The sequence below is a fragment of the Bombina bombina genome, chromosome 3, assembly GCF_027579735.1.
Source record: "Bombina bombina isolate aBomBom1 chromosome 3, aBomBom1.pri, whole genome shotgun sequence".
NCBI lineage: Eukaryota > Metazoa > Chordata > Amphibia > Anura > Bombinatoridae > Bombina > Bombina bombina.
The window spans coordinates 284,419,889-284,446,820 of NC_069501.1; the positions used below are offsets into that span (position 1 = coordinate 284,419,889).

Consider the following 26,932-nt stretch of genomic DNA (forward strand, 5'->3'; position numbering starts at 1 on the left):
ATGTAATACCAGAAGTAAACTTGATGATGTGCTCTACATGAATCGCAAACGTTTCATTTTTACTTTGTTGTTTCTTTAAACAGGTTTTAAAAATACCTTTTTTCATTCAAAATATTTGTAACATATTCTATGGCATTCCTACTTTTTCATATGTACTAAATATATACACGTCCCTCAAGGGCACAGTGAGAAAAGCTTATTGCAAGATGTGCATTATCATCACTCACCATATTTAGGGGGTTTGCCACCTGGCTGAACTTGAGGTATTCCTTAGCAAACAAACAGGAAATAGTTATTCCGCTGAAATATAGATTTATTAAACCACAAATGGCAAATTGTATTAAACTCAAATGTAATTACCTAATCCACCACCAGCCTGACCAACTCCAGGGTACAAACCAGGAACAACCCCAGGGATGGCTCCTCCACCAGGTCCAACACCAGGCAAACCACCAGCACCTGTGCCAGGGATTGCTCCAGTACCCAAAGGAAGACCTCCAGCTCCAGCGCCTGTATAAACCATATTCACCAGATGAGGTCACTGCACCAACACCAACATTACCAACATTACCAACAAATCTTCATATAGAGCCCAGGATGTCTGATATACAGTGAACTGGCACATGGAAATCTTTATCAAACAGCTGCTTCCTATGTAACAGTTTTTTGTTTGTTTTTGAAAACCCCAAAATATTGAATTGAACAATTCTATATTAATTTCAAAGATGTTAATTATTAAGTTTTACTGCTTAAAATATTTACAGGTGTGGGAAGTTTGTAAAGTTGTTTGGTTGCAAATTACAGTAGTTTAGATACTTTTATTACTTCTGTGCATAAAGAATCAACTAATTCATGCAAATTATAGAAAACAGATCTTTCAGATATGTGCAGCACTGATTTTATACAGGTATCTCAAATGTTCTTGTACCCATACAGGGCCTGATGTTTAAAAGGGCTATTTTTGAGCATTATTTTGCATTGTAGGTGCCTCTCCTTTACATCCAGAACTCAGCATAAAGAGATAAATAGAGAAAAAAATGTCTTATTAAAAGTCTTTGAGGGACTTTGTGGTGCTGATGAGATGTATTAGATCATCTCGCCAGAGTGAAGAGGTTTAGATAATCAGGCCCACAGTGAGCAGTGGTAGGTTAAAGGGACATTGAAATTAAATATTAAATACACTATATAAGCATAGTATTAAGGGTACCATCTGTCTCTCCATAGTCATGGGTCCCACCATGTTTAAATCTAGCTTTCACTACATTTCAGTGCTAAAATGTTTGCACATGTGCAGCAGCTCTCCTGCAGATTACTGCCGTCTAACCAAAATCAGGTTCTAACATAAAATACTAATATAATAGTAATGCACAACCAGAGTTTAAGACAACTACCCGAGAGCAGAACTCACCATATTTTGCTGCCTTAGCCGCTGCTTTCAGTGCTGCAGCCTGAGAACCAACCCCTGAGAAAAAAGCATTCATTAGTCCAGGCAGATTCACAAACATGTTTCTTGTTTTATCACATTGTAAAAAATAGGTTTTATTTCCACCATAATATAATTTAATAAATGCAAATTGAATTTATTATAGCAGGAGAATGTACTAAAGTTTTAATTTGTTGCTTAAGACTTGCTTTTAAAGGAACAGTGTGCTCAAATATTTTTTCATTGAATGAGAAAAAATGTTAAGTAAAAGATTTTTAAATGAAAGCTAATGCAGCAATATTATTCATATTACTTTCTGATACCTAGGGGCATATTTATCAAAGTGCGAGCGGACATGATACGATGTAGCGTATCATGTCCGCTACACATCGATAAATGCCGACATCATTGCACCAGCAGTTCACCAGAACGGCTAGCAGGGGGTGTCAATCAACCCGATCGTATTCGATTGGGTTGATTTCTGTCTGCGGCCTCAGAGCAGGCGGACTAGTTATGGAGCAGCGGTCTTTATGCTTCATAACTTCTGTTTCTGACGAGCCTGAAGACTCGCGCGGAAACAGGGGCATCAAGATCCATCCAGAGCTTGATAATTCGGCCCCCTAGTTCCTATTTGCTGATAGATAATCCCTAATTTTGATGGCAGATTAGAACAATAGGCCCAACAAGTCTGCCCAATATTTCATAGTATAAACGTTTCTATCATTCTATGTCTGATTCTGCTCTGATATGAATGGCAGAACAGTGTCACTTTATGTCTTCCAAAGAGCTTTTCCTTTCCTCCTGGCAACATTTCTAACAAAGTGCATATATTCTGTATATGCTTACACAAGAAAAAGAAATATTTCTTGGATTTATATTCTATGAGATGCACGGTGTAAATGTGTTTAAGGTCATGTTTACGCAGTTTATTGTACTGTTTTGTTCAGTGAGCAGATGTAATTCTTTAAACAGACTAGAAGACTTGGATATAGCTGTTTTCTTTAATTGACATGTTTCCCCAGAGGAAGAAGACAGTGATGTATGTTATGAATAACAAAAGTTACTGAACACACATAGAGCAACAGTTTAAGGCATCATAAAGTGTCTTGCTAAAAATGTTTATCCATTTGTATTATTATTATTTTTTTTTAAACTAGTGTTGCACACTTCCTTTATATGAGGCTGCTGTATATGAAGCTGCTGTATATGAAGCTGCTGTATATGAAGCTGCTATTTTACAGCAGACATATTTTAGTTTTCAGTTTGAAGTACAAATGGAATGTTTTGTGCATGCAGCCCTAACGAGTCACATCTGTTTCAGAAGAATTGGAGTTATTTGGATTTCTATGCAGTGTTTGGCAAAAGACATTATTGGACTGCACTGCAATTTTCTTTGAAAACTGGGATACATCAGAGCAATTAAATGGTAAATGCAGGCAAATTTCAATCTCCTTTTAGAAAACCATGTTGACTGACGTAAATGGACGTACACATAAAAGAACACTAGTTAATCACATTTAAATATGTTTTTTTCTAAAAAAAAAAAAGGTTAAAGTTAAATCTGTTTGTTTTAATTTTAAAGCTAACCAGAAGCTCAGGGCTATTTACAACTTGGCTTTGAGCTTATTGCTCATTGGCTGATAAGATCAACTCCCACTGCTCTATTGCTCTATTGCCAAGCACTGTTTTGTTTTTTCCTTAGTACAGGAAAACCCATATTACAAAAACCCATATTACAAAATGCATTCTGTTAGATACAACAAACAAAAATGACTGTCCCCTGAAGAAATACTCATTTCCCTTTCTTGTAATGCTCTTTCATCCAGGTTCCCTACTAGTATTAAATCACCTAATTTACCAATCTTATCATTTTCTACCACTTTACCTATCTCTACCATTTCTTACACCACTACAATTAAGTGGAATTACAGATCGTGGAGTATAACTTGGAATGAAAGTCTAAGGGAAACAACACAACATTGTGGTAAAACCTGCATAACTTGAGGTACATTTTCTCTAGTACATTATCTCATCCTTGACTCCGCATAAAACAAGTACCTACCAGTGCCTGTTGGGTATCCAGCCTTTCCACCACCTCCCAAGCCACCAGCACCATAGGCTGTAAAAAGAAAGGTCAATATTTTGATTAGAACGATGTACAGATACTACAGTGCCAACATAATTCATTATTTTTATTCATTACATGCTTGTAGTGCTGGATAAGGCCTCTGTGCATTTTAAGACATGTGCTAATTAAAAAATATATTCAATGGGAGCATAAAACTATATTTGGTGTAACTGTATGGGCTGCATATTCATATGTACCACACTGGTTGCCTTCTGCTATCACTACGATTTATTAGTAATGCTCCCTCATATTTTGCAATGCTGTACAAGGGGTACACCTTAAAAAGGCACAATCTAATGCCATAACATGTTTTGGAATTTGGGTGTCGCAGTCACTGACTTCTATCTCTAAAATATTTATTTATTTGTGGTATGGTTTCTAACAATCAGTGTGTCTATTTAGCCATAAGTGCTGGGATACTGTCTGGGAAACTTTTAACTTTAGTGATAAAGACACATGGTTTGGACAGGAAGTAATAACATTTACTTACAAATCCAAAATAAAGGAAGTTGTTTTAGCTGGAATGTGTTGCATTTGCTAGGTACTGACCCTTGGAATTTGGCTGTATTTATACTGTAGTACAGGAGATTTAAATTGTATGAGGCAAATAATCTAATAATTGAAGTGTTTTGTTATTGATTTGGGGGGTTTACCATGATTTGGCAACTTTAGAAATATTGGTTCAACTGGGTAGTACAAATAAATGAAAAAAATGACTATAAGGATAGACAGAGCTATGCTTCCAAGAGAGATTGCAGTCTTCCCATATTCTCTAGAATATCACTACCATTCACATATCTGAACTGCCTGAAACCATTTCCATAATTGATTTATTTGCTCTGCTAGGACCTAGTCTTTTTAAATGACTTCCTTTACCCTTATCTACGAGATTTTTCTCAGTCTGCAACCACCCTACATACTTAGTTATGTCACCCTTTTAGATGTTTCACTGTTATTTAGAACTACAAGTACTTACTAAATCTGTTCATAGGTAACAATAATTTAGAACTTTAATTAATTCTATGCCTGTTTTCCTCCCCAGCAAGCCCATTTGGCTCCTTTAGTCTGTAATCTTCTTTGTCTTGTGTAACATCTATCTGGCTCTAGAAGCCAAGTCACATAGGCAAGGCTTTTAGATCTTTAAATGTTTAATTAAAATTTTAGTATGTAGCCATAGTATCTCTTGTTAGTAAGGTTGTCAGCTGTGCTTAATAAAAATACCGGACGACCTATAGGTAATTGGATATGGGACGTAGGTGGGTTCACACAATGTCTCCATAAAAGCTCAATCTTAGGCCTCACCCTTGATCCCACCACATATATTTTTCACAACTAAGCAGTCATTTTATCCCCTTAGTTGCCAGTAACACATGTATAGAGCAGTGATGTGACCCCTTGGCTGCTAGAGGTAAACACCCAGCAATGATTGAACACCTTCATGGTTGCCTTTAACTCATATAATAGAAAATGCACAGTGTAACTTCTTTTTGAGCCATATTTCTAATGCATAAAAGCCTATAAGGCCATTTACATTTAGCTGACAGAGGTCTTTAAAAATACTGGACATTTAAGTGTCCAGTATTTTTGTACAGATTTTACTGGACATCCTGCTAAAATACTGGACTGTCTGGATGAATACTGGACACCTGGCAACCCTACTTGTTAGTGCTACAGAATATTACACCAAATCAGAAATAAAAATAATGATGCTAATAATAATATAACACCAGAAAGAATAAACTTCTCTTGTTGTATCAGGAAAAAGTAGACTGTAAATCTTTCTAGGTATGGACACATCTACTAAAAACTAGAGAAGATTTCTACCAATCCATCTGAAGATTGAATAAGGCACAGGGAGAGTTTTGTACAACATGAGTCATTAATGTCAGCAGACAGATGTAGCCATGCTCAGGGTATATGTGGTGACTGGTAATTTAATGTCAGCTTGGCCAGACTTACTGTACTTTTTAACATTGTTTTAATGTTCGCCAGGAAATATGTAACACAACAAGTACATGTTTATTTAGATTTATTCTGATATGGACTTCAGGCAAAGCCTGCATAATGTTTGTTCCTTGCTCATTATAAAAAGGAACAAATTGCTTTGCTTAGTTGATATAAAAAATATGCATTCCAAAATGCTTTCTTGCCATTAGTTCAATGCCAGAATTGACATATTTGGAATTCAGTGTCTAGACTCCTTGGAGACTTCTAAGGAGATAAACTCTTCATTCATCAAACTTACCGCCATATCCTCCAGGTTTTCCTGATGTGTATGGAAGTCCATATCCTCCTACAAAAAAAACCCTCAAAGTAAATAGAAATATTCATATGTGCATAAACAAGACTGATCTACTTAATGTACCGCTAGTAAAAATAAACCCAGGGTGCTTTTATGGCTGGTAAGGTAAAGCAAATTCAGAAATCAGCCCTTCAATTTAGCATTTGTATGCGATAAACCTGAATAAGGATGAATAGCTGAATGCAGTATTTATAGCTTTATTTTACACGGATACCGTCGGTGCTGTTAGTAAGTGAAACACATAGGAAGTCTTGCATGAATCTTATCCTCTCCCTCAAAGCTAACCTAGAAGGGTGTCTGGAGAGCTTTAAACAAGATACCAACTAATATTTAATTAGTTTATAAATAGACTCTTCAGAATTCAAAATGTTGATTTTCCAATTTCATTTTTGGAGGCATAAGATTCCCCTAGGGAACATAAACACATAGGATGCATTTTGTTGCATTGACCAGTGACTTTTTCTGTTTGAATTGATCTTACATTTTATATTGCTGATGTTATCTTTTATTTGTTGAGGCAGTAGCTTATTGTTGGGAAGATCTTTTTAAGTGGCTGTTTTTCTCATAAAATAGATGGGTGATTTTTATTTTTACTATTGACTTACAATCTTAAATCCTTGCATTTTATATGAAAGATACTGATGTTGGTTATTTATATGTATATTCAGACTTGGAGATTAATTATCTCAGGGGGCAACAGCCTCAATAAGCTATGTTTGGTCACATGATCTGAGAACTAATGTGTGCTATTTACTCCCGTAGACTGTTTAAATGGTTTCATTAGTGATTAATACACAGCTCTCTTATTTACGTAGGTGCATATGATCAGTCAGATTTGTGTGTCAGATACTGAAAGTTGCACTTTATGGGATACAGTTTTCTCAGGATAAATGAATTGGAACCTCTGATAATGCAAGTCCCTGATTTTAAAAAGACATTGCATGATATTGGTCTAAAATGTAGGTATCAGCATAATTACACATTATTATTGGCTTGGAGTAAGGCTTATTGGTCACTATTGCCATATGTTGGATGACGTTAGCTAAGCAGGACTTGATGAAGGCACATCTGTTTTGAATTATGATATGAATATAATACATTTCATATGTAGATTGATAGTGCATTTTTTTTAATAATTAATTTGTAAACTGATTGATCTATATGAAACCCTTCTTTGAATTATTACACAATAGGGAATTGCTTCTTGACATTTATATACATTTACTATTGATTCTTTGAAGTCAATCAGCTCATTTTATTGGGTTTGCAGTTACAATAAAGTCCCTACACCATTAATGGTGTACTTAATATTTTGCCATTAATGGTGTACTTAATATTTGGTCAAATAGTTTAAATAATTGTTTTCTCAATTGAGTTTCCTCACGTAGGCTTTTTGTAAAATGTATATATACTTTTAAATTAGTGCTATTTATACTATTTTATTTTTAATCTTTTTTAGTAAAAGTTAGGACATGAAGATTATATGATCTGAAAAAAATAAATACTTTATAGGTTTAAGTGAGTGCATAAAAAATAAAATTTCTTGTTTTATGGGTACTACATATTACTGGTAATAAGTTGTTTGTGTGCTGTGTTCTCTCCATCCATAAAAAAAAAAGTGAAGTGTGGGAACTAATCCATATGTTTGGCAAATTGGTGGAATTTTCCCTGATGGACATGGTTCATTCCACTTTGTCCTGAAAGCAATTAACTCTTCATTCTTCTGCCAAAAAAGTGAAATTTCCATTTATATATAAAAAAAATCAAAAGATATTAGTTATATTCTGTATATATATTTATCATAAGCAGGTCTGTTTAATTTAGTAGATCTCAATTTCCATATGATGATTGGTTGCCAAATTCAGTAGTTAGACATTCCCCACTTTCAGGGATCACTTGTATGACGCATCCTCTTATCAGATATGTTCCATTATTACATTAGCATTTGTTTCACAGTACATGAAAGCCTGGAATATTTCCCATTTTGTATGCTAGAATAATACAAAAACATATTTTACAATGAATTGGCAGCCATATCACTAATCTACAATACCATAAGGAACAAATTAACTTAATTACTTGACTCTCATTAAAATCCATTATGTCTGCTGTGATTTACCTTTTATATGTTTATAATAGATTTAAAATAAGGAAAACCATTGCTAGGGGGAAGAACAGTTCATTCCTTGGCCAAGATTGAGGTCTACAACACATTGTTAAGTTGAATGTTACACCCTTCTCTAGCAGTGAAAGAGTTTAAAAAGGAGAAACAATCATTTGAACAGATGGGCAAAATGTCATATAGATGTACGTATATAGATCAAGCATTTCTTCTTCAGAAAACATGGAATTAAGATCCTTAGGGATTATTTCAATGATGTAAGTGCCTTCCAAATTATTTCATATAGTGCCCCCAATGAAAGACATACCTGGCAGTTTGGGGGATTTTATGGGATATCCAAGAGGGACTCCAGGCTGTTGTCCTCCAAATCCACCAAACCCTACAAGAAAACCAAAATAACTATAAGGAATATGAAGGTCAAAGTTCAACTTTCATAAATCAAATAGAACTTGCACTTTTAAGAGATGTTTCAATTAACTTCTATTATCTAATCTATTTTGTTCGCTTGGTATTCTTTGCTGAAAGCCATACTTAGATCAGTTGTGCAGCAATGCACACATGAGAGCTAGCTGGTGACTGATGGCTGAACACAAATGCCTCATGTTATTGGCTCATCAAATGTGTTTAGCTAGGGTCCTAGTAAAGCATTGCTGCCCTGCAGCCATTTTGAACTATGGTAAAACAAATAGCATATGCATTACATTATTGCACTTATATGTCCCTTAAAGTAAACTTGACTTTAAAGGGACATGAAACCCAATTTTTTTCTTTTGTGATTTAGAAAGAGTATGCAATTTTAAACCGTTTTCTAATTTACTTCTATTATCTAATTTGCTTTATTCTCTTGATATCCTTTGCTGAAAAGCATATCTAGATAGGCTCAGTAGCTGCTGATTGGTGGCTGCACATAAATGCCTTGTGTGATTGGCTCACCCATGTGCAATGTTATTTCTTTAACAAAGGATATTTAAAGAATGAAGCAAATTAGATAATAGAAGTAAATTGGAATGTTGTTTCAAATTGTATTTTGTACCTGAATCTTGAAACAACGATTTTGGGTTTAGTGTCCCTTTAATCCAAATTTAAATATTAATCCAAAGAGAAATGCTCAGATATGTGCAATATTCAGTAACAAACTATACTGAATGAGATTCTAAATTCTGTTAAATATCTGTACGTTTCCTTTTTTTGACTATTTCACTCCACATAAAGAATAAGACCCACCGTTTATACCCAACCCTGTGCCAGAAATGTGTATATATCATATTTTTTGTAATGTATTTTTTTTTTTTTAAATATGAGTTATTAGCTGAAGTGAGGCAAATTGTTTTAAAATGACTCTTTAAAATCTACATGAACTTAAAACATAAGATTTTTATATGAACGTTTTCTTCAGATACTCCCAAATTGTGTTTTGGTGGAAACTTATAAAAGAGCGATAAAAAAAGTCTAACTGAATAAAACAAAGAAACAAAAAAAGCTAGTTTGACTTTATGTTTAATAGTATAAAAGCTATTGTGGCCCCGACCTCTTCCGTAGTTCCTATTTATTTCTCATCTAATGAAGTCAGAAGGAGATTAATAAAATAACATTCTAACTAGTCATGCTCTTTCAGAAAAACCTCTAACAACTGAACAGTACAACTGTATTTTTAGTCTCTGAATTATTTTGATGACACCAACTGTTTTCTTAAACTTCACATATTTTTTGTTAACAAATATCCGATTTACCCAGTTTATTTTCAGTTCACAATCATTACATAGCTTTAACAATAGGCAACATTTACTAACCTGGAATTCCACCCAAGACTCCACCTCCTCCTGAGAAAAGAGACAAATGTCAATAATTATCAACTGAAAACTAGGATAGATCAGGTAGATCCAACATCCAATGGAAAGATAATTGACTCAGTATTACTAGTATTTATATAGATTATTATTTAGTATTTATGTAGATTTAGGGGGCACATTATATAATATATATATATATATATATATATATATATATATATATTATATAGTATTTACATAGATTTAGGGGGGGGCACATTATATATATATATATTATATAGTATTTATATAGATTTAGGGGGGCACATTTCTAGGTCACCCCAATGCTTACCGTCTGCCTATTTCACCCCATTTCTTTCTATCTTATATTTACACTTCAAATTAGCATAAACAAAAGGTCATAACTAAAGAAAGAAGATGTAACATTTTAACACAACAATGGGTTTAGGAAAACAGCGTGGAGATGTGTATTTTAAAACAAAAAAAAGAATATGAACGGCCATTCTATGAAAACTGGTGATCACTCAGTGTGCATGTAGAAAGTGGATTTCTAATATTGTAAGTAAAATGATGATGTAATTGCAAATACCAGGTATGAAACATATATAATGTTGAACAAAGGATCAGACAAAAGTTCTTGCTGCCATTTTTACACCAATTTTTTAATTTAATTTTTAATTTAATATTTTCTCCTAAATTAAATAAAAGAAGAATTAACGCCTGTCCTTATTATATGGCAGATTAGTTCAGGTAGAACTATGCAATAAATGTGCATGCTGACGGGGTTACAGGATAACAGAAAGCAAGAAAAAACAAGAGAGAGGAAAGCTAAGTGGCAATGTTTGCATCTCTGACCTGGAGCTTTTTGCTTCACTCCAGTCCCAGTTGCCACCCCAGGAAGGACACCAATTCCTCCAGGAAATCGTCCTCCTGCAACAAGAATATATAATGTCCCTCAAAGAAAAGGTTGTCACCTCATTTTGTAATGCTTTTCATGAATCTCTGGGGAAGAGATTGTACTAACAGACATACGTTTCCTGTACAACATTATAGGACAGGAATCAGTTATCATACAGTGATGAGGCAAGAGTTCATCTCACTTACCAGTTCCTGGTACAACGCCACCAGGGAAGGCACCGGGAATCCCAACACCTGTGAAACAACGGATGAGAACAATAAAAAGAGACAATAGAGACCTCAATATTAGGACATAACCAGAGGCGTAACTAGAAACCACAGGGCCCAGGTGCAAGAATCTAAGAAGGGGCCCCCCCACCACCCCTCCCCCCTCCAAAAAAAGGTGAATTTAAGACATTTTATTTTTTTACATTTAACACAGAAAAAAAATGTGAATCAGATTACATGTCTGCAAAAGGAGGTACCCTGTGCCCACAGTCTGTGAGATGGTCTGACCCCCAATAACTGTATATATATATATATATATATATATATAGTGACACTATTTAACTCCCCAGAACTGTATATAGTAAGTTAGTGACACAGTCTGTAATCTGCCGGTGAGATGGCTGGCCTGACCCTACCCGCCCAGTACTTTATAAAGTGACCACAGTAGTCAGTGACATGGTCCACCCCCCATACTGTATATAGTGGTACTGTATAATGACACTGTTCACCCCCTGCCCCACCAATGCTGTAGTAACAAGGCCTGTAATTTGCTGGTTCCACAAACATACACACATACATATATGCATAAAAACACACAGTCACATACATACACACACCATACACATAAACAACAATGGGTAAAACAGAAATACTAACCCCTGTAGTCATGTCACACTCACATGATATAAGTGCAGGCAGTGGTAGGTTAACGTTTTTTATTTTTAAAAAAATTATAAAATAATTTTTTTTTTTTTTTTTTTAAAGCTGGGCCCCCACCCTCAGGGGCCCAGTCGCACCTGCGACCTCTGCACCCCCTGTAGTTTCGCCCCTGGACATAACAAAGCAAAACCCCTAACAAATGTACAGGTTTTTGTTCATAAATGTAAGCTGAAAAAGGTAAAAGGTCCCCTTGTCACCTTAATATATAACTCATTGGGCTATTCAATTACAAAAGTATAAAATAGTAATATATTAAACATTTAATAAAACAAATGGCAATTACATTACTTATACTTTCATTGGTCTGGGTCATTAGTGACACAATCAGTTCATGCCATGCTAGCTTTTTATTTACCTAATTCCATATTTTAAAAAAACCCTCTCTATTTACTGTACTTTTAAAGAAATATGTTTCCATTGGTGTGGCTCCTTTCGCTCGTACCTGGTACTTTTCCTGGTTTTCCTCCGGCTCCTGGCTGTAGACCTGTCTGTGGCACCACACCCCCTGAAACAACAGACCATCCAAATTATTAAGGGGCACAATAACCATAAACACATAAAGACCACCTGCAATGCAAAGGTAAGTAAAATGTTACCTGTGGTTACTCCAGGGATTACGCCGGTACCTACCAAAGAGAAACACTGCATGATTATGGCTGATTTTCTATAAATATATAATTAGCACTCAGTGACTGTTCTTCATGTTATATTTGTTATGACATAACTATATATGGTACTTTAAATGCAGAGGAAATTATGGTATTTGTGTTTATTCTATGCTGTATGCAATACAAAATAAAACAGCTTAAGGAGACAATTTTACCTAAAATTTTCAACCCTTTAATTTGTTCCCAATGATCTGTTTCACCTGATGGAGTGTGTTATATTGTTTACAAATAGCTATTTTACCTTTATATCAGCATCTTTAATAGCTGATTTTGCCTGTGGTATCACTGCCTATACTGAAAGTTTCTATGCTTAAAGGGATACTGAACCCAATTTTTTTGATTCAGATAGAACATGCAATTTTAAGCAACTTTCTAATTTACTCCTATTATCAATTTTCATTTGTTCTCTAGGTATTTTTATTTGAAAAAGCAGAAATGTAAGCTTACGAGACAGCCCATTTTCGGTTCAGCACCCTGGGTAGAGCTTGCTGATTGTTGTCTACAATTAGCCACCAATAAGCAAGCACTACCTAGGTGCTGAACCAAAGATGGGCCGGTCCGTGATCTTACATTCCTGCTTTTTCAAATAAAGATACCAGGACAACAAAGAAAATTTGATAATAGGAGTAAATTAGAAAGTTGCTTAAAATTACATGATTTATCTGAATCATGAAAAAACTAATTTGGGTTCAGTATCCCTTTAAATATAGGCTATATAAAAGACGTGTAAACATAGCCAGCAGACGAAAGTACACTCCCAGTGGGGGTTAGGAAAGATAAGTAATACTATGTTAATTATTACTTGTTTTCCACTCCATCACTTAACTGGCGAGAAAAAACAGCGAGAACTATAGTGAAAAAATGTTTACAGAATGATGCTGGGATTTGAGAGAAAGCCCATGTCTAGCCCATTTTACGACAACAGCAACAATTACGCTTTGTATATTTTACTTTTAAGTACAAATTTCTTCTTTTTTTTGCATATCCAGGGTACTTAAATTATTATTTATGCTGTGCATAGTTAATATGATTTATTCCTGTGTAATTTACCTGCAAATTGAATGTTTTTGATAAAATACGATTTTTGGTGAACAATTTAGTTACGAATTTTGATGCATCCTTAGCAATACAATGTTTCCCTTCGCATTTTTGTGTAAATAGCTCAATTATTTATTTTGTACACACTTTTATACAAAAATGCAGTATACGCCTTTTAGAATCATACCAGCCCAGAGATCATTTAAGAATCGGGGCCTAAGTATAGCTTTGGTATCCAGGCAGAGATAATAGTGTACAGAAAGCAATAAAATAAAGGGATCTGATTTCCCTGCAAGCTCAACTCATTTGATGAGTTGTGGTTTCAAAGAACAAAACTAGTCATTTACATATTCAAAAATAAGCTAAAATAAACATTTTCTCATATATTTTATACCCTGAAATTGGAAACGCATTAAGGGAAAAACTATTTTACAGTATATTGTCCCTTTATTTGCAGTGGTGTCTCTGGGTGGTGCTATACATTATGTGTAGTACCCAGCTTCCACAAATTTGCAAGGCAGTGCCTTTTTACATGTCCATTGCTCAGTGCAGAGCAAGAGAGAGGCAAATGAGGGAAAAGTAGCAGAAATGAATAAATAAATAAATCGTTAAAAACTGGTAGCAAAAGATAAGGTTCCCTGCACTCTTAACATTAGCTTTGTGGTCAGCTTTTTAAACCCCACAGATTTTATAGTCTGGAACCACTCCTGGATTAAAAGGTTGTTAAAACAAACAGATATGCAATATCTATAGAGAATTGTATCTTTTTTTTTATTTCTGAATGAGATTATTAATGGTTTATCTCTTCCCTGCAGTTATGTCACAGTGCAGGGCTGTAACCCTCAGGCAGGTATAGGCAAACCCATGTAGATTAGTGTGCAGCAAAGAGTATTACTGACCTGGAATAACACCACCAGGATATGTCCCAGGGCCACCACCTGTCATGCGGGCATAAGAGAAGTACATGATAGCGAGAGAAGGTATAGGATGCAGGAGGGTCACATAGGAAAGATAAAAACAACAGCAGACCAATTAGAGGCACGATATTATAATTATTAAAGTAAACACTCAAAACATATATTATCAAGTGACTTATCAGGGTGACTGGGAAGGGAAGAGGTTACACTAACCTACTCCTGGTACCACTCCACCGGGATAATAACCTGCACCTGGAAGGAATACACAAGTATTAGCACCACACTTAGATGTAAGATATGAAGTACATAGGGAACTTTCAGCAGACTTAGAAATACATAGTAAAGGTTACACTAAATATAGATTCTAGACATAAAACCCATTATGGCATACAGCAGAAGTGTTTATAAAATATATAAATTATCACACTAAAATGACCAAGAAATATATAGCACCTATCAAGCACATTTCTTATACTTAACACCATACAGAATTCTAGTTTTGTTTTTAGGTTCAGAATTTGTATTAACTTTAATGAAATTATGCATTTACACATAATAGTTTGAATTGTTTATATGTTTTATATGTTCTCATAAAGGTTCTGTGCAATAAAGTCTATGGGCTCCATTTATGAAGCAGCAGATGTTGCTTCGGAGGCCCATCGTTTCACAATCGCCTGAAACGGAAGTTAAGAAGCAGCGATCATAAGACCACTGCTCCTTAACGTGTCTGCTACCGTTTAGGTGGCAGATTGAAATCATTCCGATAGGATACGATCGGATGATTGTCAGCCCCTGCTAACGGCCACTGAGAAAGGGCGGTATTGCACAAGCATTTTTATAAATGCTGTCAGCATTTAGCGATGTTGAACGGACATCATTCGCTATAGCTGGACATTTAGTAAATCTACCCCTGTGTATAAATACATATCTCTTTTTGACTACACAGTTTGACTAAATTTCCCCTTTCAGTGCTTTTTCTTCTTTAAGAATAACCCTGACTGGTTTTGCGCTTTGGTGCATATGTTTACAGATAAATGAATATATTTTAAGTTAATAGAATGTCACAGTACTTATTGTAGAGAACATTAGGAATGGCAATAAATGATATCAAGTGCATTTTAGAGGTCCTTTTCTGATGTTGATAATTGCTTTGTTTTCTTAATAAGTCGAGATATTTTAGGATCACTATAACTGACAACTGAATTATTAAAACCCACTATAAAATAATAAAAAAAATGTACCTGGTACTTTCCCTGGTTTGCCACCAGCCCCAGGCTGTCCTCCAATGCCACCTAAGTATAAACAAAGAACAAAGAGTCATGTTGCCATATCTGCTAGCTCTGGTGACTGTAGAAGAGTGAATGATAGTTACCTGGTAATAAACCAGTTCCAGTGCCCCCTCCTGAAATGGGAACAGAAAGAGAATGACAATGCTGTGAGGAGAGATCTTATACATATTCAGGACACATTATAATATTATGCTGACCCAGATTTACTAAATTGTGTTATCTTATGCAGTATTTGTTAGTAAAGCATTAGCGCACAACAGTTGTTAATATTCTAATAAATATCTCTATTTACACTTTGTTCCGAAAAGTTATCATGCTAGACCTGTCTAATATAATCACTGTGTAATATGTATGAGACAGTGGTGTTATCTGCCATTTACTCATGTGAGAGTTATTTACCGTTAAATCCATTCAAATTACTCCTCAGTCTGATAAATCTCATTAATTCATTTTTTATCTTTTCTTGCAACTTAGCTTTGAAAATTGTGGATTTTCTTATTCTCAGAATTGGAAATTCCCCCTGCTAACTTATCAAAGCTAACCTTGTTACATATCATTCCCTGATTGGCTTCAACAAATAACGACTGCACATCACTGCACTTTACCAAGATTGTGGCTAGCCTTCTCTTCTGCAGAAGCAAACTTGTATTGGTTTCCCCAAATAAGGCAAGCGTTGGGTAGAGTTTGTCTAATAAATATCAATAGCAACATACAATATGTTAATTTATTTTGAAAATGTTTAGACTTGGCCAATATGTAATTCCATAGCAAGATAACATAAATGTTTTGCAAATACAATGGGCTATATTTATTAATGTGCGAGCTGACATGATACGATGTAGCGTATCATGTCCGCCGCATACGCTGCCGCCCCTTGCAGATTCACGGCCAATCGGCTGCTAGCAGGGGGTGTCAATCAACCCGATTGTATTTGATCGGGTTGATCACTGTCCGCCGCCTCAGAGCCGGTGGACAAATTATGGAACAGTGTTCTTTAGACCTCTGCTTCATAACTTCTGTTTCCGGCTCGCCGGAAACAAGGGACATCAAGCTCCATACGGAGCCCCTATGTGTTTAGTGTCCCTTTAACAGCAATTTTAATGTGAAAGAAACAAATCTGGCATAAATGATTTGACATGCTGTACTCACACAGCCTGCTAGTTTCATTCTCCGTACCTCTGAGAACTAAGTAACATGTATTGATAGTATGGCAGCTGAAATACAGATGTAGCTCAACAGCAGCATTTACAAAGTATCCCCAAAGGAGAAGGAGAAAGCCAGAGGTAACTGCAGCTGCTGAATTTGACTCTAGTTACTTTGTCTGGCAAAACAGAATCACCTCTTTGCAATCCTTAGCTGTGGCAGAACTACTGTAACTTCTTAAAGGGACAGTCAACACCAGAATTTTAGTTTTTTTTAAAAGATAGATAATTCCTTAATTACCAATTCCCCAGTTTTGCATAACCAACACAGTTATAATTATACATGTTTTACCTCTGTAATTACCTTGTATCTGAGCCTCAGCAGACTGCCCCCTTATTTCAGTACTTTTGACAGACATGCATTTTAGCCAATTAGGGCTGTCTCCATGGTAAATTCACATGCATGAGCTCAATGTTATCTATATGGAAAACGTGAATTAATGCCCTCTAGTGGTGAAAAACGATCAAAATGCATTTAAATTAGAGGCGGCCTTCAAGTCTAAAAAATTAGCATATGAACCTCCTAGGTTTAGCTTTCAACTAAGAATACCAAGAGAACAAAGCAAAATTGGTGATAAAAGTAAATTGGAAAGTTGTTTAAAATTACATTCCCTATTTGAAACATGAAAGTTTTTTTTGGACTTGACTGTCCCTTTAAACACTTTATGATCGCCACAATGGCCCTGCATGGTGTTAGGAATTAAACACCACAAATTAAACTTTAATGATTCAGATAGGGCATACAATTTTAAAAACTTTCATGTGTGCCATATAGATAACATTGTGCTCACGCCTGTGAAGTTACTTATGAGAGGGCACTGATTGGCTAAAATGAAAGTCTGTCAAAAGAACTGAAATAAGGGGGCAGTCTGCAGAGGCTTAGCTACAAGGTAATCACAGAGGTAAAAAGTATATTAATATAACTGTGTTGGTTATGCAAAATTGGGGAATGGGTTATAAAGGAATTATCTATATTTTTAAACAAGAACAATTTTGGAGTAGACTGTCTCTTTAAATGAGAAACAATTTTGCTGCATAACTTGTTGTGTTGATGTCATATTAAATATATAATTTCCCTTAACACTACAGCAAAATATTTAAATCATTGCTTGCTTAAAAACTAAAGAATAGGAAATGCATTCGTTTTTTTCTGTTATAAATGTGTATTATATTTTATTTAATATGCAAAAGGTTAATAACTGGAATATTATTTATACTATTCAACTTAACCATGTTTTTGTATTGATTTGCTAAATTTTCCCTTAACAGTTAACGTTACACGTGATATAAATATTTTTTTTAAAAGTGCTTGCTTAAAGAATAGGAAACATATTTTTTTTACTGCAGCTGCCTTTCTCTGTCATAAATATGTATGATATTTTACTTAACACGTTAAAAGTTAATAACTGGAATATTAAAAGTCACCAAATATTAACCAAATGTTGCTTATAATATAAATATTTATAGAGAACTGACATTCAGAGCATAATATAAACATTACAGGAATGTTTATTTAAAAAAAATATATTTCTGTTACTTTATATATAGTCTTTGAACATTTTGGTTATTAATTATTTACAAATCTATCTATCTATACAGTATATATATATATATATATATATATATATATATATATATATATATATATATATATATATATGTATATAGATATATATATATATATATATATATATATGTATATATATATATATATATATATATATATATATATACATATATATATATATATATATATATATACATATATATATATATATATATATATATATATATATATATATATATATATATATATATATATATATATATATATATATATATATATATATACACACACACACACACACACACATTGGCATACATTCAGTGCATCTCTCTTTAATTGAAGGGACAGTCTACTCCAAATTTTTACTATTTAAAAAGATAGATTACGCCTTTACTACCCATTCCCTAGCATTGCACAACCAACATTGTTATATATATTATTATACTTTATAACCATTAAACCTCAAATCTGTGTCTGTTTCTAAACCCCTGCAGGCCACCTTTATCTAAGGGTATTTTTATAGCTTTTCCCAACAAGACACTGCTCGTTTATGTGTGTCCTATAGATAACATTGTGCTTATTCCTGTGGAGCTATTCATTAGTCAGCACTGATTGGCTAAAATACAAGTCTGTAAATAGCAATGATATAAGGAGGTAGTCTGCAGAGTCTTAGATACAAGGTAAACACAGAGGTAAAAAGTGTGTAAATATAACCGTATTGGTTGTGCAAAACTAGGGAATGGGTAATAAAGGGATTATCTATCTTTTTAAACAATAACAATTTTGGAGTACTGTCCCTTTAATAATAGTATGGATGCAATGTCAAGACTATTGCGTAATTTGAATGTAATGCTCCAGCTGTTCTATAATATGAATAATATTTACTATACTTTATAGGTATATTATATTTAGGACATATTTTTCTTTACTAAATTATACCAGAAAATTGTTACAGTCTGAAATTATATTTCCACAGCAACTTCTTGTAATTGTTGAGTTCCTGTGAGACAGGTTTTCAAATTCCATCCACAGGGTGTAATGCAGTTTGGGTTTTTTCAACATACATTTGTAATCCTTGCAAGAAGTGTATTAATAATCTGTTCTTACCCAATAGGTTTAAAGCAATAAGCAAGAATAAATGCAAGATAAAAGCCAGGAAACAGGGCACTTGCCAACAAAAACAAACCACAATGGCTAAAGCTGATGTCAACATGAAATGAGTAACCATTTCCAGTGTTTTTTTATTGGTGCTGGATAAACATTTTAATTTTCTTTTGTATCCGGTTGTTTTATTAAGGTTTTATCAGATTAAGCCCCAGAATCTCAGGATTATTTAATATTTGTGTAATACAAAGTAATACACACCAGGACCCTTAAACTATTGGCCGCAGACCCATTTTGCCTAAGCCGGGTCTATATTATTCCCCTTAGCCTAATGTCAGTTTGCATTGGATTAAATCAGGTTGGATTTTTATACCTTTTTTGTATTCTTTAATAATCTCCTTTATTAAGATAATAAAGGAGATTATTAAAGCTAAAAATGCAAAAAATACAAGACAGACATTGTAACTGAAACCATAAAGAGAGGCAGATGCATGAATTAGTGAAAAAGTAATAACATTTCTTTTTTATATTGCAATGTTTATAAAATAATATAAAACGTCATTGCCTGGCACTAATTTACAATAATATTTCTGCAAGATCTTACACTTTCTGAGAACTACATTTAATTTCACCTTTGGTCTTGCAGTAAAATTTCACAATAGAGGAACATTGGAAATGAAACACTCGGGAAAGTCTTACTTTCAGGATAGGAAACTTAAAATTGTTATTTTGCACTTCAAGCTATTTTTTATTAACCGCAAAGGGATATTTTGAAACAAATGTTAAATAATTTTAAGACAATAGCATTTTTTTGTTGTTGCTAACTATAGAGGACTATATGAACAAATGTTTCAATAATTTCACCTCTATGGGGCAGATTTATTAATGTGCAGGCGGACATGATCCACTGTAGCAGATGGCCTCACATCAATAAATGCAGACAACATTCGCTATTGGCATTTATCATTGCACAAGCAGTTCTAGTTAAATGCTTGTGCAATGCCGCCCCATGCACATTCGCAGCCAATCGGCCGCTAGCAGGGGGTGTCAATCATCCCAATCGTATCCGATCAGGCTCATTGCAGTCCGCCGCCTTAGAGGTGGCGGACAAATTAAGGAGCAGCGATCTTACGACCGCTGCTTCTTAACTTCCGCTTCAGGCGGACCTGAAGTGGAGTGGGTCGGAAACAGCATCCGCTGCTTCATAAATCGACCCCTAAGTTTGTCCCAACTCACTGCATTTCTAAGATGCATTTAATAAACCATGTATCTATAAACATATACCCACACAGGAGCCGTCAGAAAAGCAAGAATATTTAACTATTTCACAGCCAGTAACTAACTTACTGACAGAGGGACCAGCAACTTATTTCATAGCCTAGGGGTTAATTGTCATATAATATATAAAAAAACATAATTTATTACAAAGCTCAGCAATCTGACCTGATAAGAAAATGATGCAACCCCTGCACTGGTAAGTTAAAATGTATGTTGTGAAATAGAAGCATTGAGTTAGCATTTATTTTATGTGCATAGGCTCATGTTTAGTTGCACACAAATATAACTTATTGACTGAAAAAACATGTGTCACATGGATTGGCTTTATGTAGCACAAATAATCTCTAAAGAATCTTGTTAGTACAAGCTAGAGGAAAATAACTTCATAAGAATTTGTTATTTTTCCTTCAGTTTTGTGCTAGTTTTGCCATCTGCAATGTAGGATCACATGTGCAGATTGCTGATGATACCTGTAACAATCTCTGGCTCTCCGCCATCTTGTGGAGACCCCGTATCCCCTGGAAAAGAATCAGTAGGCTGACCTAAGGCCAGTGCATTTGTACTACTGTGCTTCAATAGCTGTAACTCAGGTTCTGCTTTGTTGCATCTGCTTCCATCCTTAAAGGGTACTGATGCAAAACGTTGTCAATTAAAATCAAGTTATGGTAAATACAAATGACTTCAGCTTTATTTAATTTCATTTGTTTTATGCGCATTTAGCATAATGGACACATGACGTGCTCTGGCTCTGTGAGATTCTGCCACTTCCTATGACATTGGAGCTCTCTCAGCTGCTAGGAAGTAAATATATCAACATAATAAGAGCTCGTCATAATCCTACCTCATATGTGTCTCCTCTATACTTGCTTAATTCACAGTAAAGCAGTTCAGGGTATTATATTATTAACATTAGATGCAGAAATGGTCTCTCAATTTCATTTATAATCAAATGTGTAAAAGAAAAAAACTAAAGGGACACTGAACCCAATTTTTTTCTTTTGTGATTTAGATAGAGCATGCCATTTTAAGCAATTTTCTAATTTAATCCTATTATCAATTTTTTTCATTCTCTTGCTATCTTTATTTGAAAAAGAGGACATCTAAGTTAAGGAGCCAGACAATACTTGGTTCTGACCTGGACAGCACTTGTTTATTGGTGGGTGAATTTATCCACCAATCAGCAAGAACAGCCCAGGTTGTTCACCAAAAATGGCCGGTATTTAAACCTACATTCTTGCTTTTCAAATAAAGATACCAAGAGAATGAAGAAAATTTGATATTAGGAGTAAATTAGAAAGTTGTTTAAAATTGCATGCTCTATATGGGTTCAGTGTCCCTTGAATGCAGACAAAATCGTCTTATCTCTGATACTAAAGCTAGAGCTTGGCTTTAAGGCCTTGTCATAACTAGTAGGTATTTCATCTGCAGACTCCAGTGTGTCCAGTATGAATGAGCCCCTTCAGCACTAAGCCATTTCACAACCCAGTTCTAAAGCTGTTTTTAGTTGATAGCACTCATTGCATTTTTGCATTTCAGTGTTTTCATGTTAAAGGGACACGAAAGGCAATTTTTTTTTCATAAGCATTATAAACTTTACCTTTATTTAAATAACTAAGCAAATACCTTAATTTATCAAACATGTGCCGTTCTCTTGTTTTGTTCATATGAAAGGTGAATCCTTTCCAAGCCCTTATGTTTACTAATTATACAGCCCTATGATCGGGATCTATCGGGATAGGTATTATTGCGGACCAACCACAGCATTTTTATAGTAGCTACTAATTACAGAGAGCTGAAAACCATAAGAGGAAAAAGAGGGCTCTTTCAAAATGGTATCTCATGCTCTTCTGTATTTAATGGGGAGGGAGTGATATGAACTCTACAAGAGCACCCATTTCCATCATCAAACATTACCATTACCAATGTTGTTCACCTGCAAATTAGAAGGGCATGTGACCCCTTATTTAAAAAAGGGAAGAGAGAGAAAGAAGCTCTGTAATAGCCGCTCCCCCTTCCATTAAAATGTCTGATTGCCAGTGAGGCAGGTGATTACCATTTGTTACAGTGATTCTCCCCTTTCAAGTGATGGGTTACTTGGCCCCCTTAGTCAAACATGAGACATAGGTGTTTAGGTAATTGCTATAATTGCAACAATTAAAGGGACATGAAACCCCAAATACAGTTTTAAACAACTATCCAATTTATTTCTATTATAAATTTTGCTTAATTGTTTTGGTATCCTTTATAGAAAGAGCAGCAATTTACTACTGAGACCTAGCCGAACACATTGGTAAACCAATGATAAGAGGTATATACGTCCATGCGCCCAGCTCCTGAGCCTACCTAGGTATCCTTTACAACAAAGGATACCAGGAGAACAAAGCAAATTATATAATAGAAGTAAATTGGAAAGTTGTTTAAAATGTCATACTCTATCTGAATAATGAAAGAAAAAATAATAATCTGTTTTTCATGTCCCTTTAATTGAGTTTTAGAGAGACATGAGATCTCTTAGTTAAAAGGGCAGACTTCTTTAAGTGGTTTTACTCGGTAAGTGACCCTCTGTACACAGAGAGATGATGACACAGAATACTGCTATACACATATAGCTTCAGAGAACCAATGGAGATGAAATGAAAAATATAATGTTTGTCTAGTTTTTCAGGACAGCATCAAAAAAGGTTGGAAGCTGACAAAGGACAGGTGAGAGTAATGAATGTGATTTACTGTGTTGTTTGTAGAGCCCTATTTTATAGTAGAATTTATGAAAGTGTTCTTATCCTCCTCAGGCACCTAGCAAGACCAGAAACTAAATGTTATGGATGTTATACTCACCAATTCCTCCTACACCAGTTCCTGCTCCTCCTGGTAAATACCCTGAATGAGAAAAAGCAGTTGTAAAATCACTGTTGGTTCTTCTGAATTATGTCTAAGTGCTTTATACAGCTTACAAAACTAATTGCATCCCATGACATTGGACTGGCTATAAAATTATTCATCATTTATGCATATATTTTTAAAAGCCTGAATAAACTAATTAAAATGATAGAGAAGGGAGAAAAATAATAATAAATACTGTGGTTTCAGGTATATTTCCTGAAGAAAGGTTAAACAGTCCAAACTAAAGCTATGTTAGGGAATACAAGGTCACACCAAAGTCACATTTACATCATACACATCTTTATATACACTCATGCAGGCCCATTTATCAAGCTCCGTATGGAGCTTGAAGGGCCGTGTTTCTGGCGAGTCTTCAGAAACACAAGTTATGAAGCAGCGGTCTAAAGACCGCTGCTTCATAACCCTGTCCGCCTGCTCTGAGCAGGCGGACAGGAATCGCCGGAAATCAACCCGATCGAATACGATCGGGTTGATTGACACCTCCCTGCTGGCGGCCGATTGGCCGCGAGTCAGCAGGGGGCGGCGTTGCACCAGCAGCTCTTGTGAGCTGCTGGTGCAATGTTAAATGCGGAGAGCGTATTGCTCTCCGCATTTAGCGAGGTCTTGCGGACCTGATCCGCAGTGTCGGATCAGGTCCGCAAGCCCTTTGATAAATGGGCCCCTTAGTTGGAAGTTTAGACCACAATTTCTGTATACAAATCTATTTTACAAATTCAAAGTGTCACTAACTGAAGATAGTTTATAAAAAAAACTAAGGTAAATATCACAGAAGTTTATGTTTCATTACTATCATTTTTTTATTCATGTTTCATTTTTTTCATGAACTGTAATTCACCTGGTGATGAGTAATCTGAAGGTTTACCTAATTTTATTATCATGCATTATATATTACATGGCCCCATGATATTAGAATATAGGGCCTGGTTATCAAAACTTTGCCCAGTCAGGCGTCAAAAAACACAATGAAACAGGAGCTGCCCTCAGGGAATACTCTAAAAAAGGGTCTGCCCTTTGAGTTGCAATGTGACTACTATAGAAAGTGATGAAGTTTGCTGGAAAGGGAAACTACGCTAGGGAGAGGGAAGTTAGCAGGGGGCACTTTAAAAACTAAATCCTGCAGTCAATACAAATCAGATAACTCTGCTTTCAGAGTAAATATCTTACAGTCTCCTTAATTTTCCTATGCATATGTTTTTTTATGATAGTAATACAGGTTTTGAGTATTTTGACACAGTCTTTTAATTTTGCAAAAAAACCCCAGAAAGATCTGCAGTAGAAAATATGTAGCAAATATGCCTGACCTGAGAAATTTCAGCTACACCCATGGAAAGCCCTGTTCAGCTCACAAGCATGAGGCAGGAAATTTATTTTAAAACAAGGAGAATAATATGCATCAAATTTTGTATTATAAATATGAATGTCACAGTGTTTTTTGCCCATGCAGTCTAGTATTATTATGGTTTCTACAGTCTTGTTGTAAATCATTTCTTTACTGCACAATTTCAATACAAATTTAAATTTTCCACAAAATACAATGTTTGTAGAAAACATTTTGTTACACTTTTTAATTTGGTTTAAAAATACAAATTGTAACTGCATAATTTTATTTCACTGTTTAATGTATTTGTTTTATACAATTTTTAAATTACGAATTTTTTTTACCCTATTGTAATGTATGCATTTCTTTCACACACAGGAAACACCTTTTTGCTAGAAACATAGTTCTCAAGGTAAAAAAAAAAGCATTACAACAGGGGCTTTATAGTACTAGCAAGATTTCAAATAGAATCTCACAAGCCCAGAGAGAATTGGGTCATTAGTGTTAAAGTAAAAGTCAATCCTAGCTTGTTTCAAGCGTTTGCCGCACTGAGCTGCTCAGACAGCCCACAGCAGTGCGCTTTCCACCTCTTAGCAAATAGCTGTGCGGGAAATCTGACGACACACAGCGCCAAGCCGGATTTCCTGCACGGCTATTGGCTAAGAGGTAAAAACATTACCTCTCAAGCAAAACAGCTTTCTGCCTGAGTAACTTAGTGTAACAAATGCTTGAAACAAATAAAGGAGCTCTCGCATTAAGTATTTTATACTTCATGAATGAAAGTCCCCTTTATTTGTTCCAATGGTCAATCCTAGTGTTTCACAAACGCTAGGATTGACTTTCACTTTAAAGATGATAGAGAATACACATGTATATGCACTGAAGTGTACAATACTTTCAATATGTTATTATATATATTATAATTGTATCTATAGAGAATATCATTTGTAAAGGTATAACAATTCAAAACAAATGTCAGTTACTCTACTTAATGTACAGAAATAACCTTGCCTTATATTTTCATTTTGAGTAACATACACCCAATGCCTGAGCATAACATATTACAGGTATTACAGGTATTTTTCTTTTTACTTTTCCTTTCATCAAAAACTATATAAATGAACCCCTGCTATAAATGGTGAGGTTAGTGAAACATGTGAAATCATAGGATAATATACATAGCTATGTGTCATTTCCAAAACTCTATATTATTCTTTCTGTACAGACAATGAGCGGGTATATATATTTGTTGGCTCACAGGCAGAAAAGAGAAAAAAAATAGGAAAGGGCAATTCTATAATGCCGCTTCATCATATATTTTATTGTATCTAACCTGCTTTGGCAGGCTTGCCACCAGCTCCAACTCCACCAGCTCCAATGCCACCAACACCTCCAGCTCCGAGACCTCCAGCACCAAGGCCACCAGCTCCGAGACCTCCAGCACCAAGGCCACCAGCTCCAAGACCTCCAGCACCAAGGCCACCAGCTCCAAGACCTCCAGCACCTAGTCCACCGATGCCTGCATTTAGATTGTAGAAGAAAGTTGAAGCACTACAGCAGAAGAAGGAGCTTAACACTGAAACATATTGTGAGGAAGCTACAATCTGGCCAGACTTTGTTTTTTCAGAGTTAGGGCCTGATATTCAAAACCTTGCCTGCTCAGACGAGATATTCTATGAAGACTTATGGCAAAGCCCTTAAAAACCATTTAGAGACACAAATTGTATCTTGAGAATTGTTTATGTTGCTATGTAGTATTCTTTGTGTGAAACAGAGACTCCTACATTACAATACAAGGTCTAAAAAAAATCCCAAAGATTTCTCTCCATGCTGGATAGGTTTTGACTATCAGGCCTTTAGAATTTAATTACTTTCTTTAGTATTGGATCGTTTATTATCTCTGTATTGTAATTTATTACAAGTAAATATACTTATTTTTTTATTAATTTTAATAACCAATCAATGTTTGTACAATTTTTATATGTACAATTGTATAGATATCTCTGCTTTGTTTGAATGATTATGTGTGTGTGTGTTTGA

General features: G+C 35.0%; 1 protein-coding gene across 8 annotated transcripts in view; it reads right to left on the reverse strand.

Moving 5' to 3' along the window:
• ELN (elastin) overlaps positions 1 to 26,932 on the reverse strand; it is a 103,241-nt gene that overhangs the window by 34,297 nt on the left and 42,012 nt on the right. For 7 of the 8 annotated variants that reach the window (XM_053706333.1, XM_053706332.1, XM_053706334.1 and 4 more), the window contains 18 exons: positions 26,226 to 26,411; positions 23,509 to 23,550; positions 21,144 to 21,302; positions 15,606 to 15,635; positions 15,475 to 15,525; positions 14,447 to 14,485; positions 14,216 to 14,254; positions 12,207 to 12,236; positions 12,053 to 12,115; positions 10,870 to 10,917; positions 10,621 to 10,695; positions 9,766 to 9,795; positions 8,283 to 8,354; positions 5,797 to 5,844; positions 3,486 to 3,542; positions 1,409 to 1,462; positions 361 to 510; positions 228 to 269 (listed from right to left, as the gene is read on the reverse strand). In XM_053706333.1, the coding sequence (XP_053562308.1) occupies positions 228 to 269; positions 361 to 510; positions 1,409 to 1,462; positions 3,486 to 3,542; positions 5,797 to 5,844; positions 8,283 to 8,354; positions 9,766 to 9,795; positions 10,621 to 10,695; positions 10,870 to 10,917; positions 12,053 to 12,115; positions 12,207 to 12,236; positions 14,216 to 14,254; positions 14,447 to 14,485; positions 15,475 to 15,525; positions 15,606 to 15,635; positions 21,144 to 21,302; positions 23,509 to 23,550; positions 26,226 to 26,411 (1,215 nt within the window). The remainder of the gene's footprint in view (positions 1 to 227; positions 270 to 360; positions 511 to 1,408; positions 1,463 to 3,485; positions 3,543 to 5,796; positions 5,845 to 8,282; positions 8,355 to 9,765; positions 9,796 to 10,620; positions 10,696 to 10,869; positions 10,918 to 12,052; positions 12,116 to 12,206; positions 12,237 to 14,215; positions 14,255 to 14,446; positions 14,486 to 15,474; positions 15,526 to 15,605; positions 15,636 to 21,143; positions 21,303 to 23,508; positions 23,551 to 26,225; positions 26,412 to 26,932) is intronic. The other variant, XM_053706335.1, reaches the window with a different exon arrangement.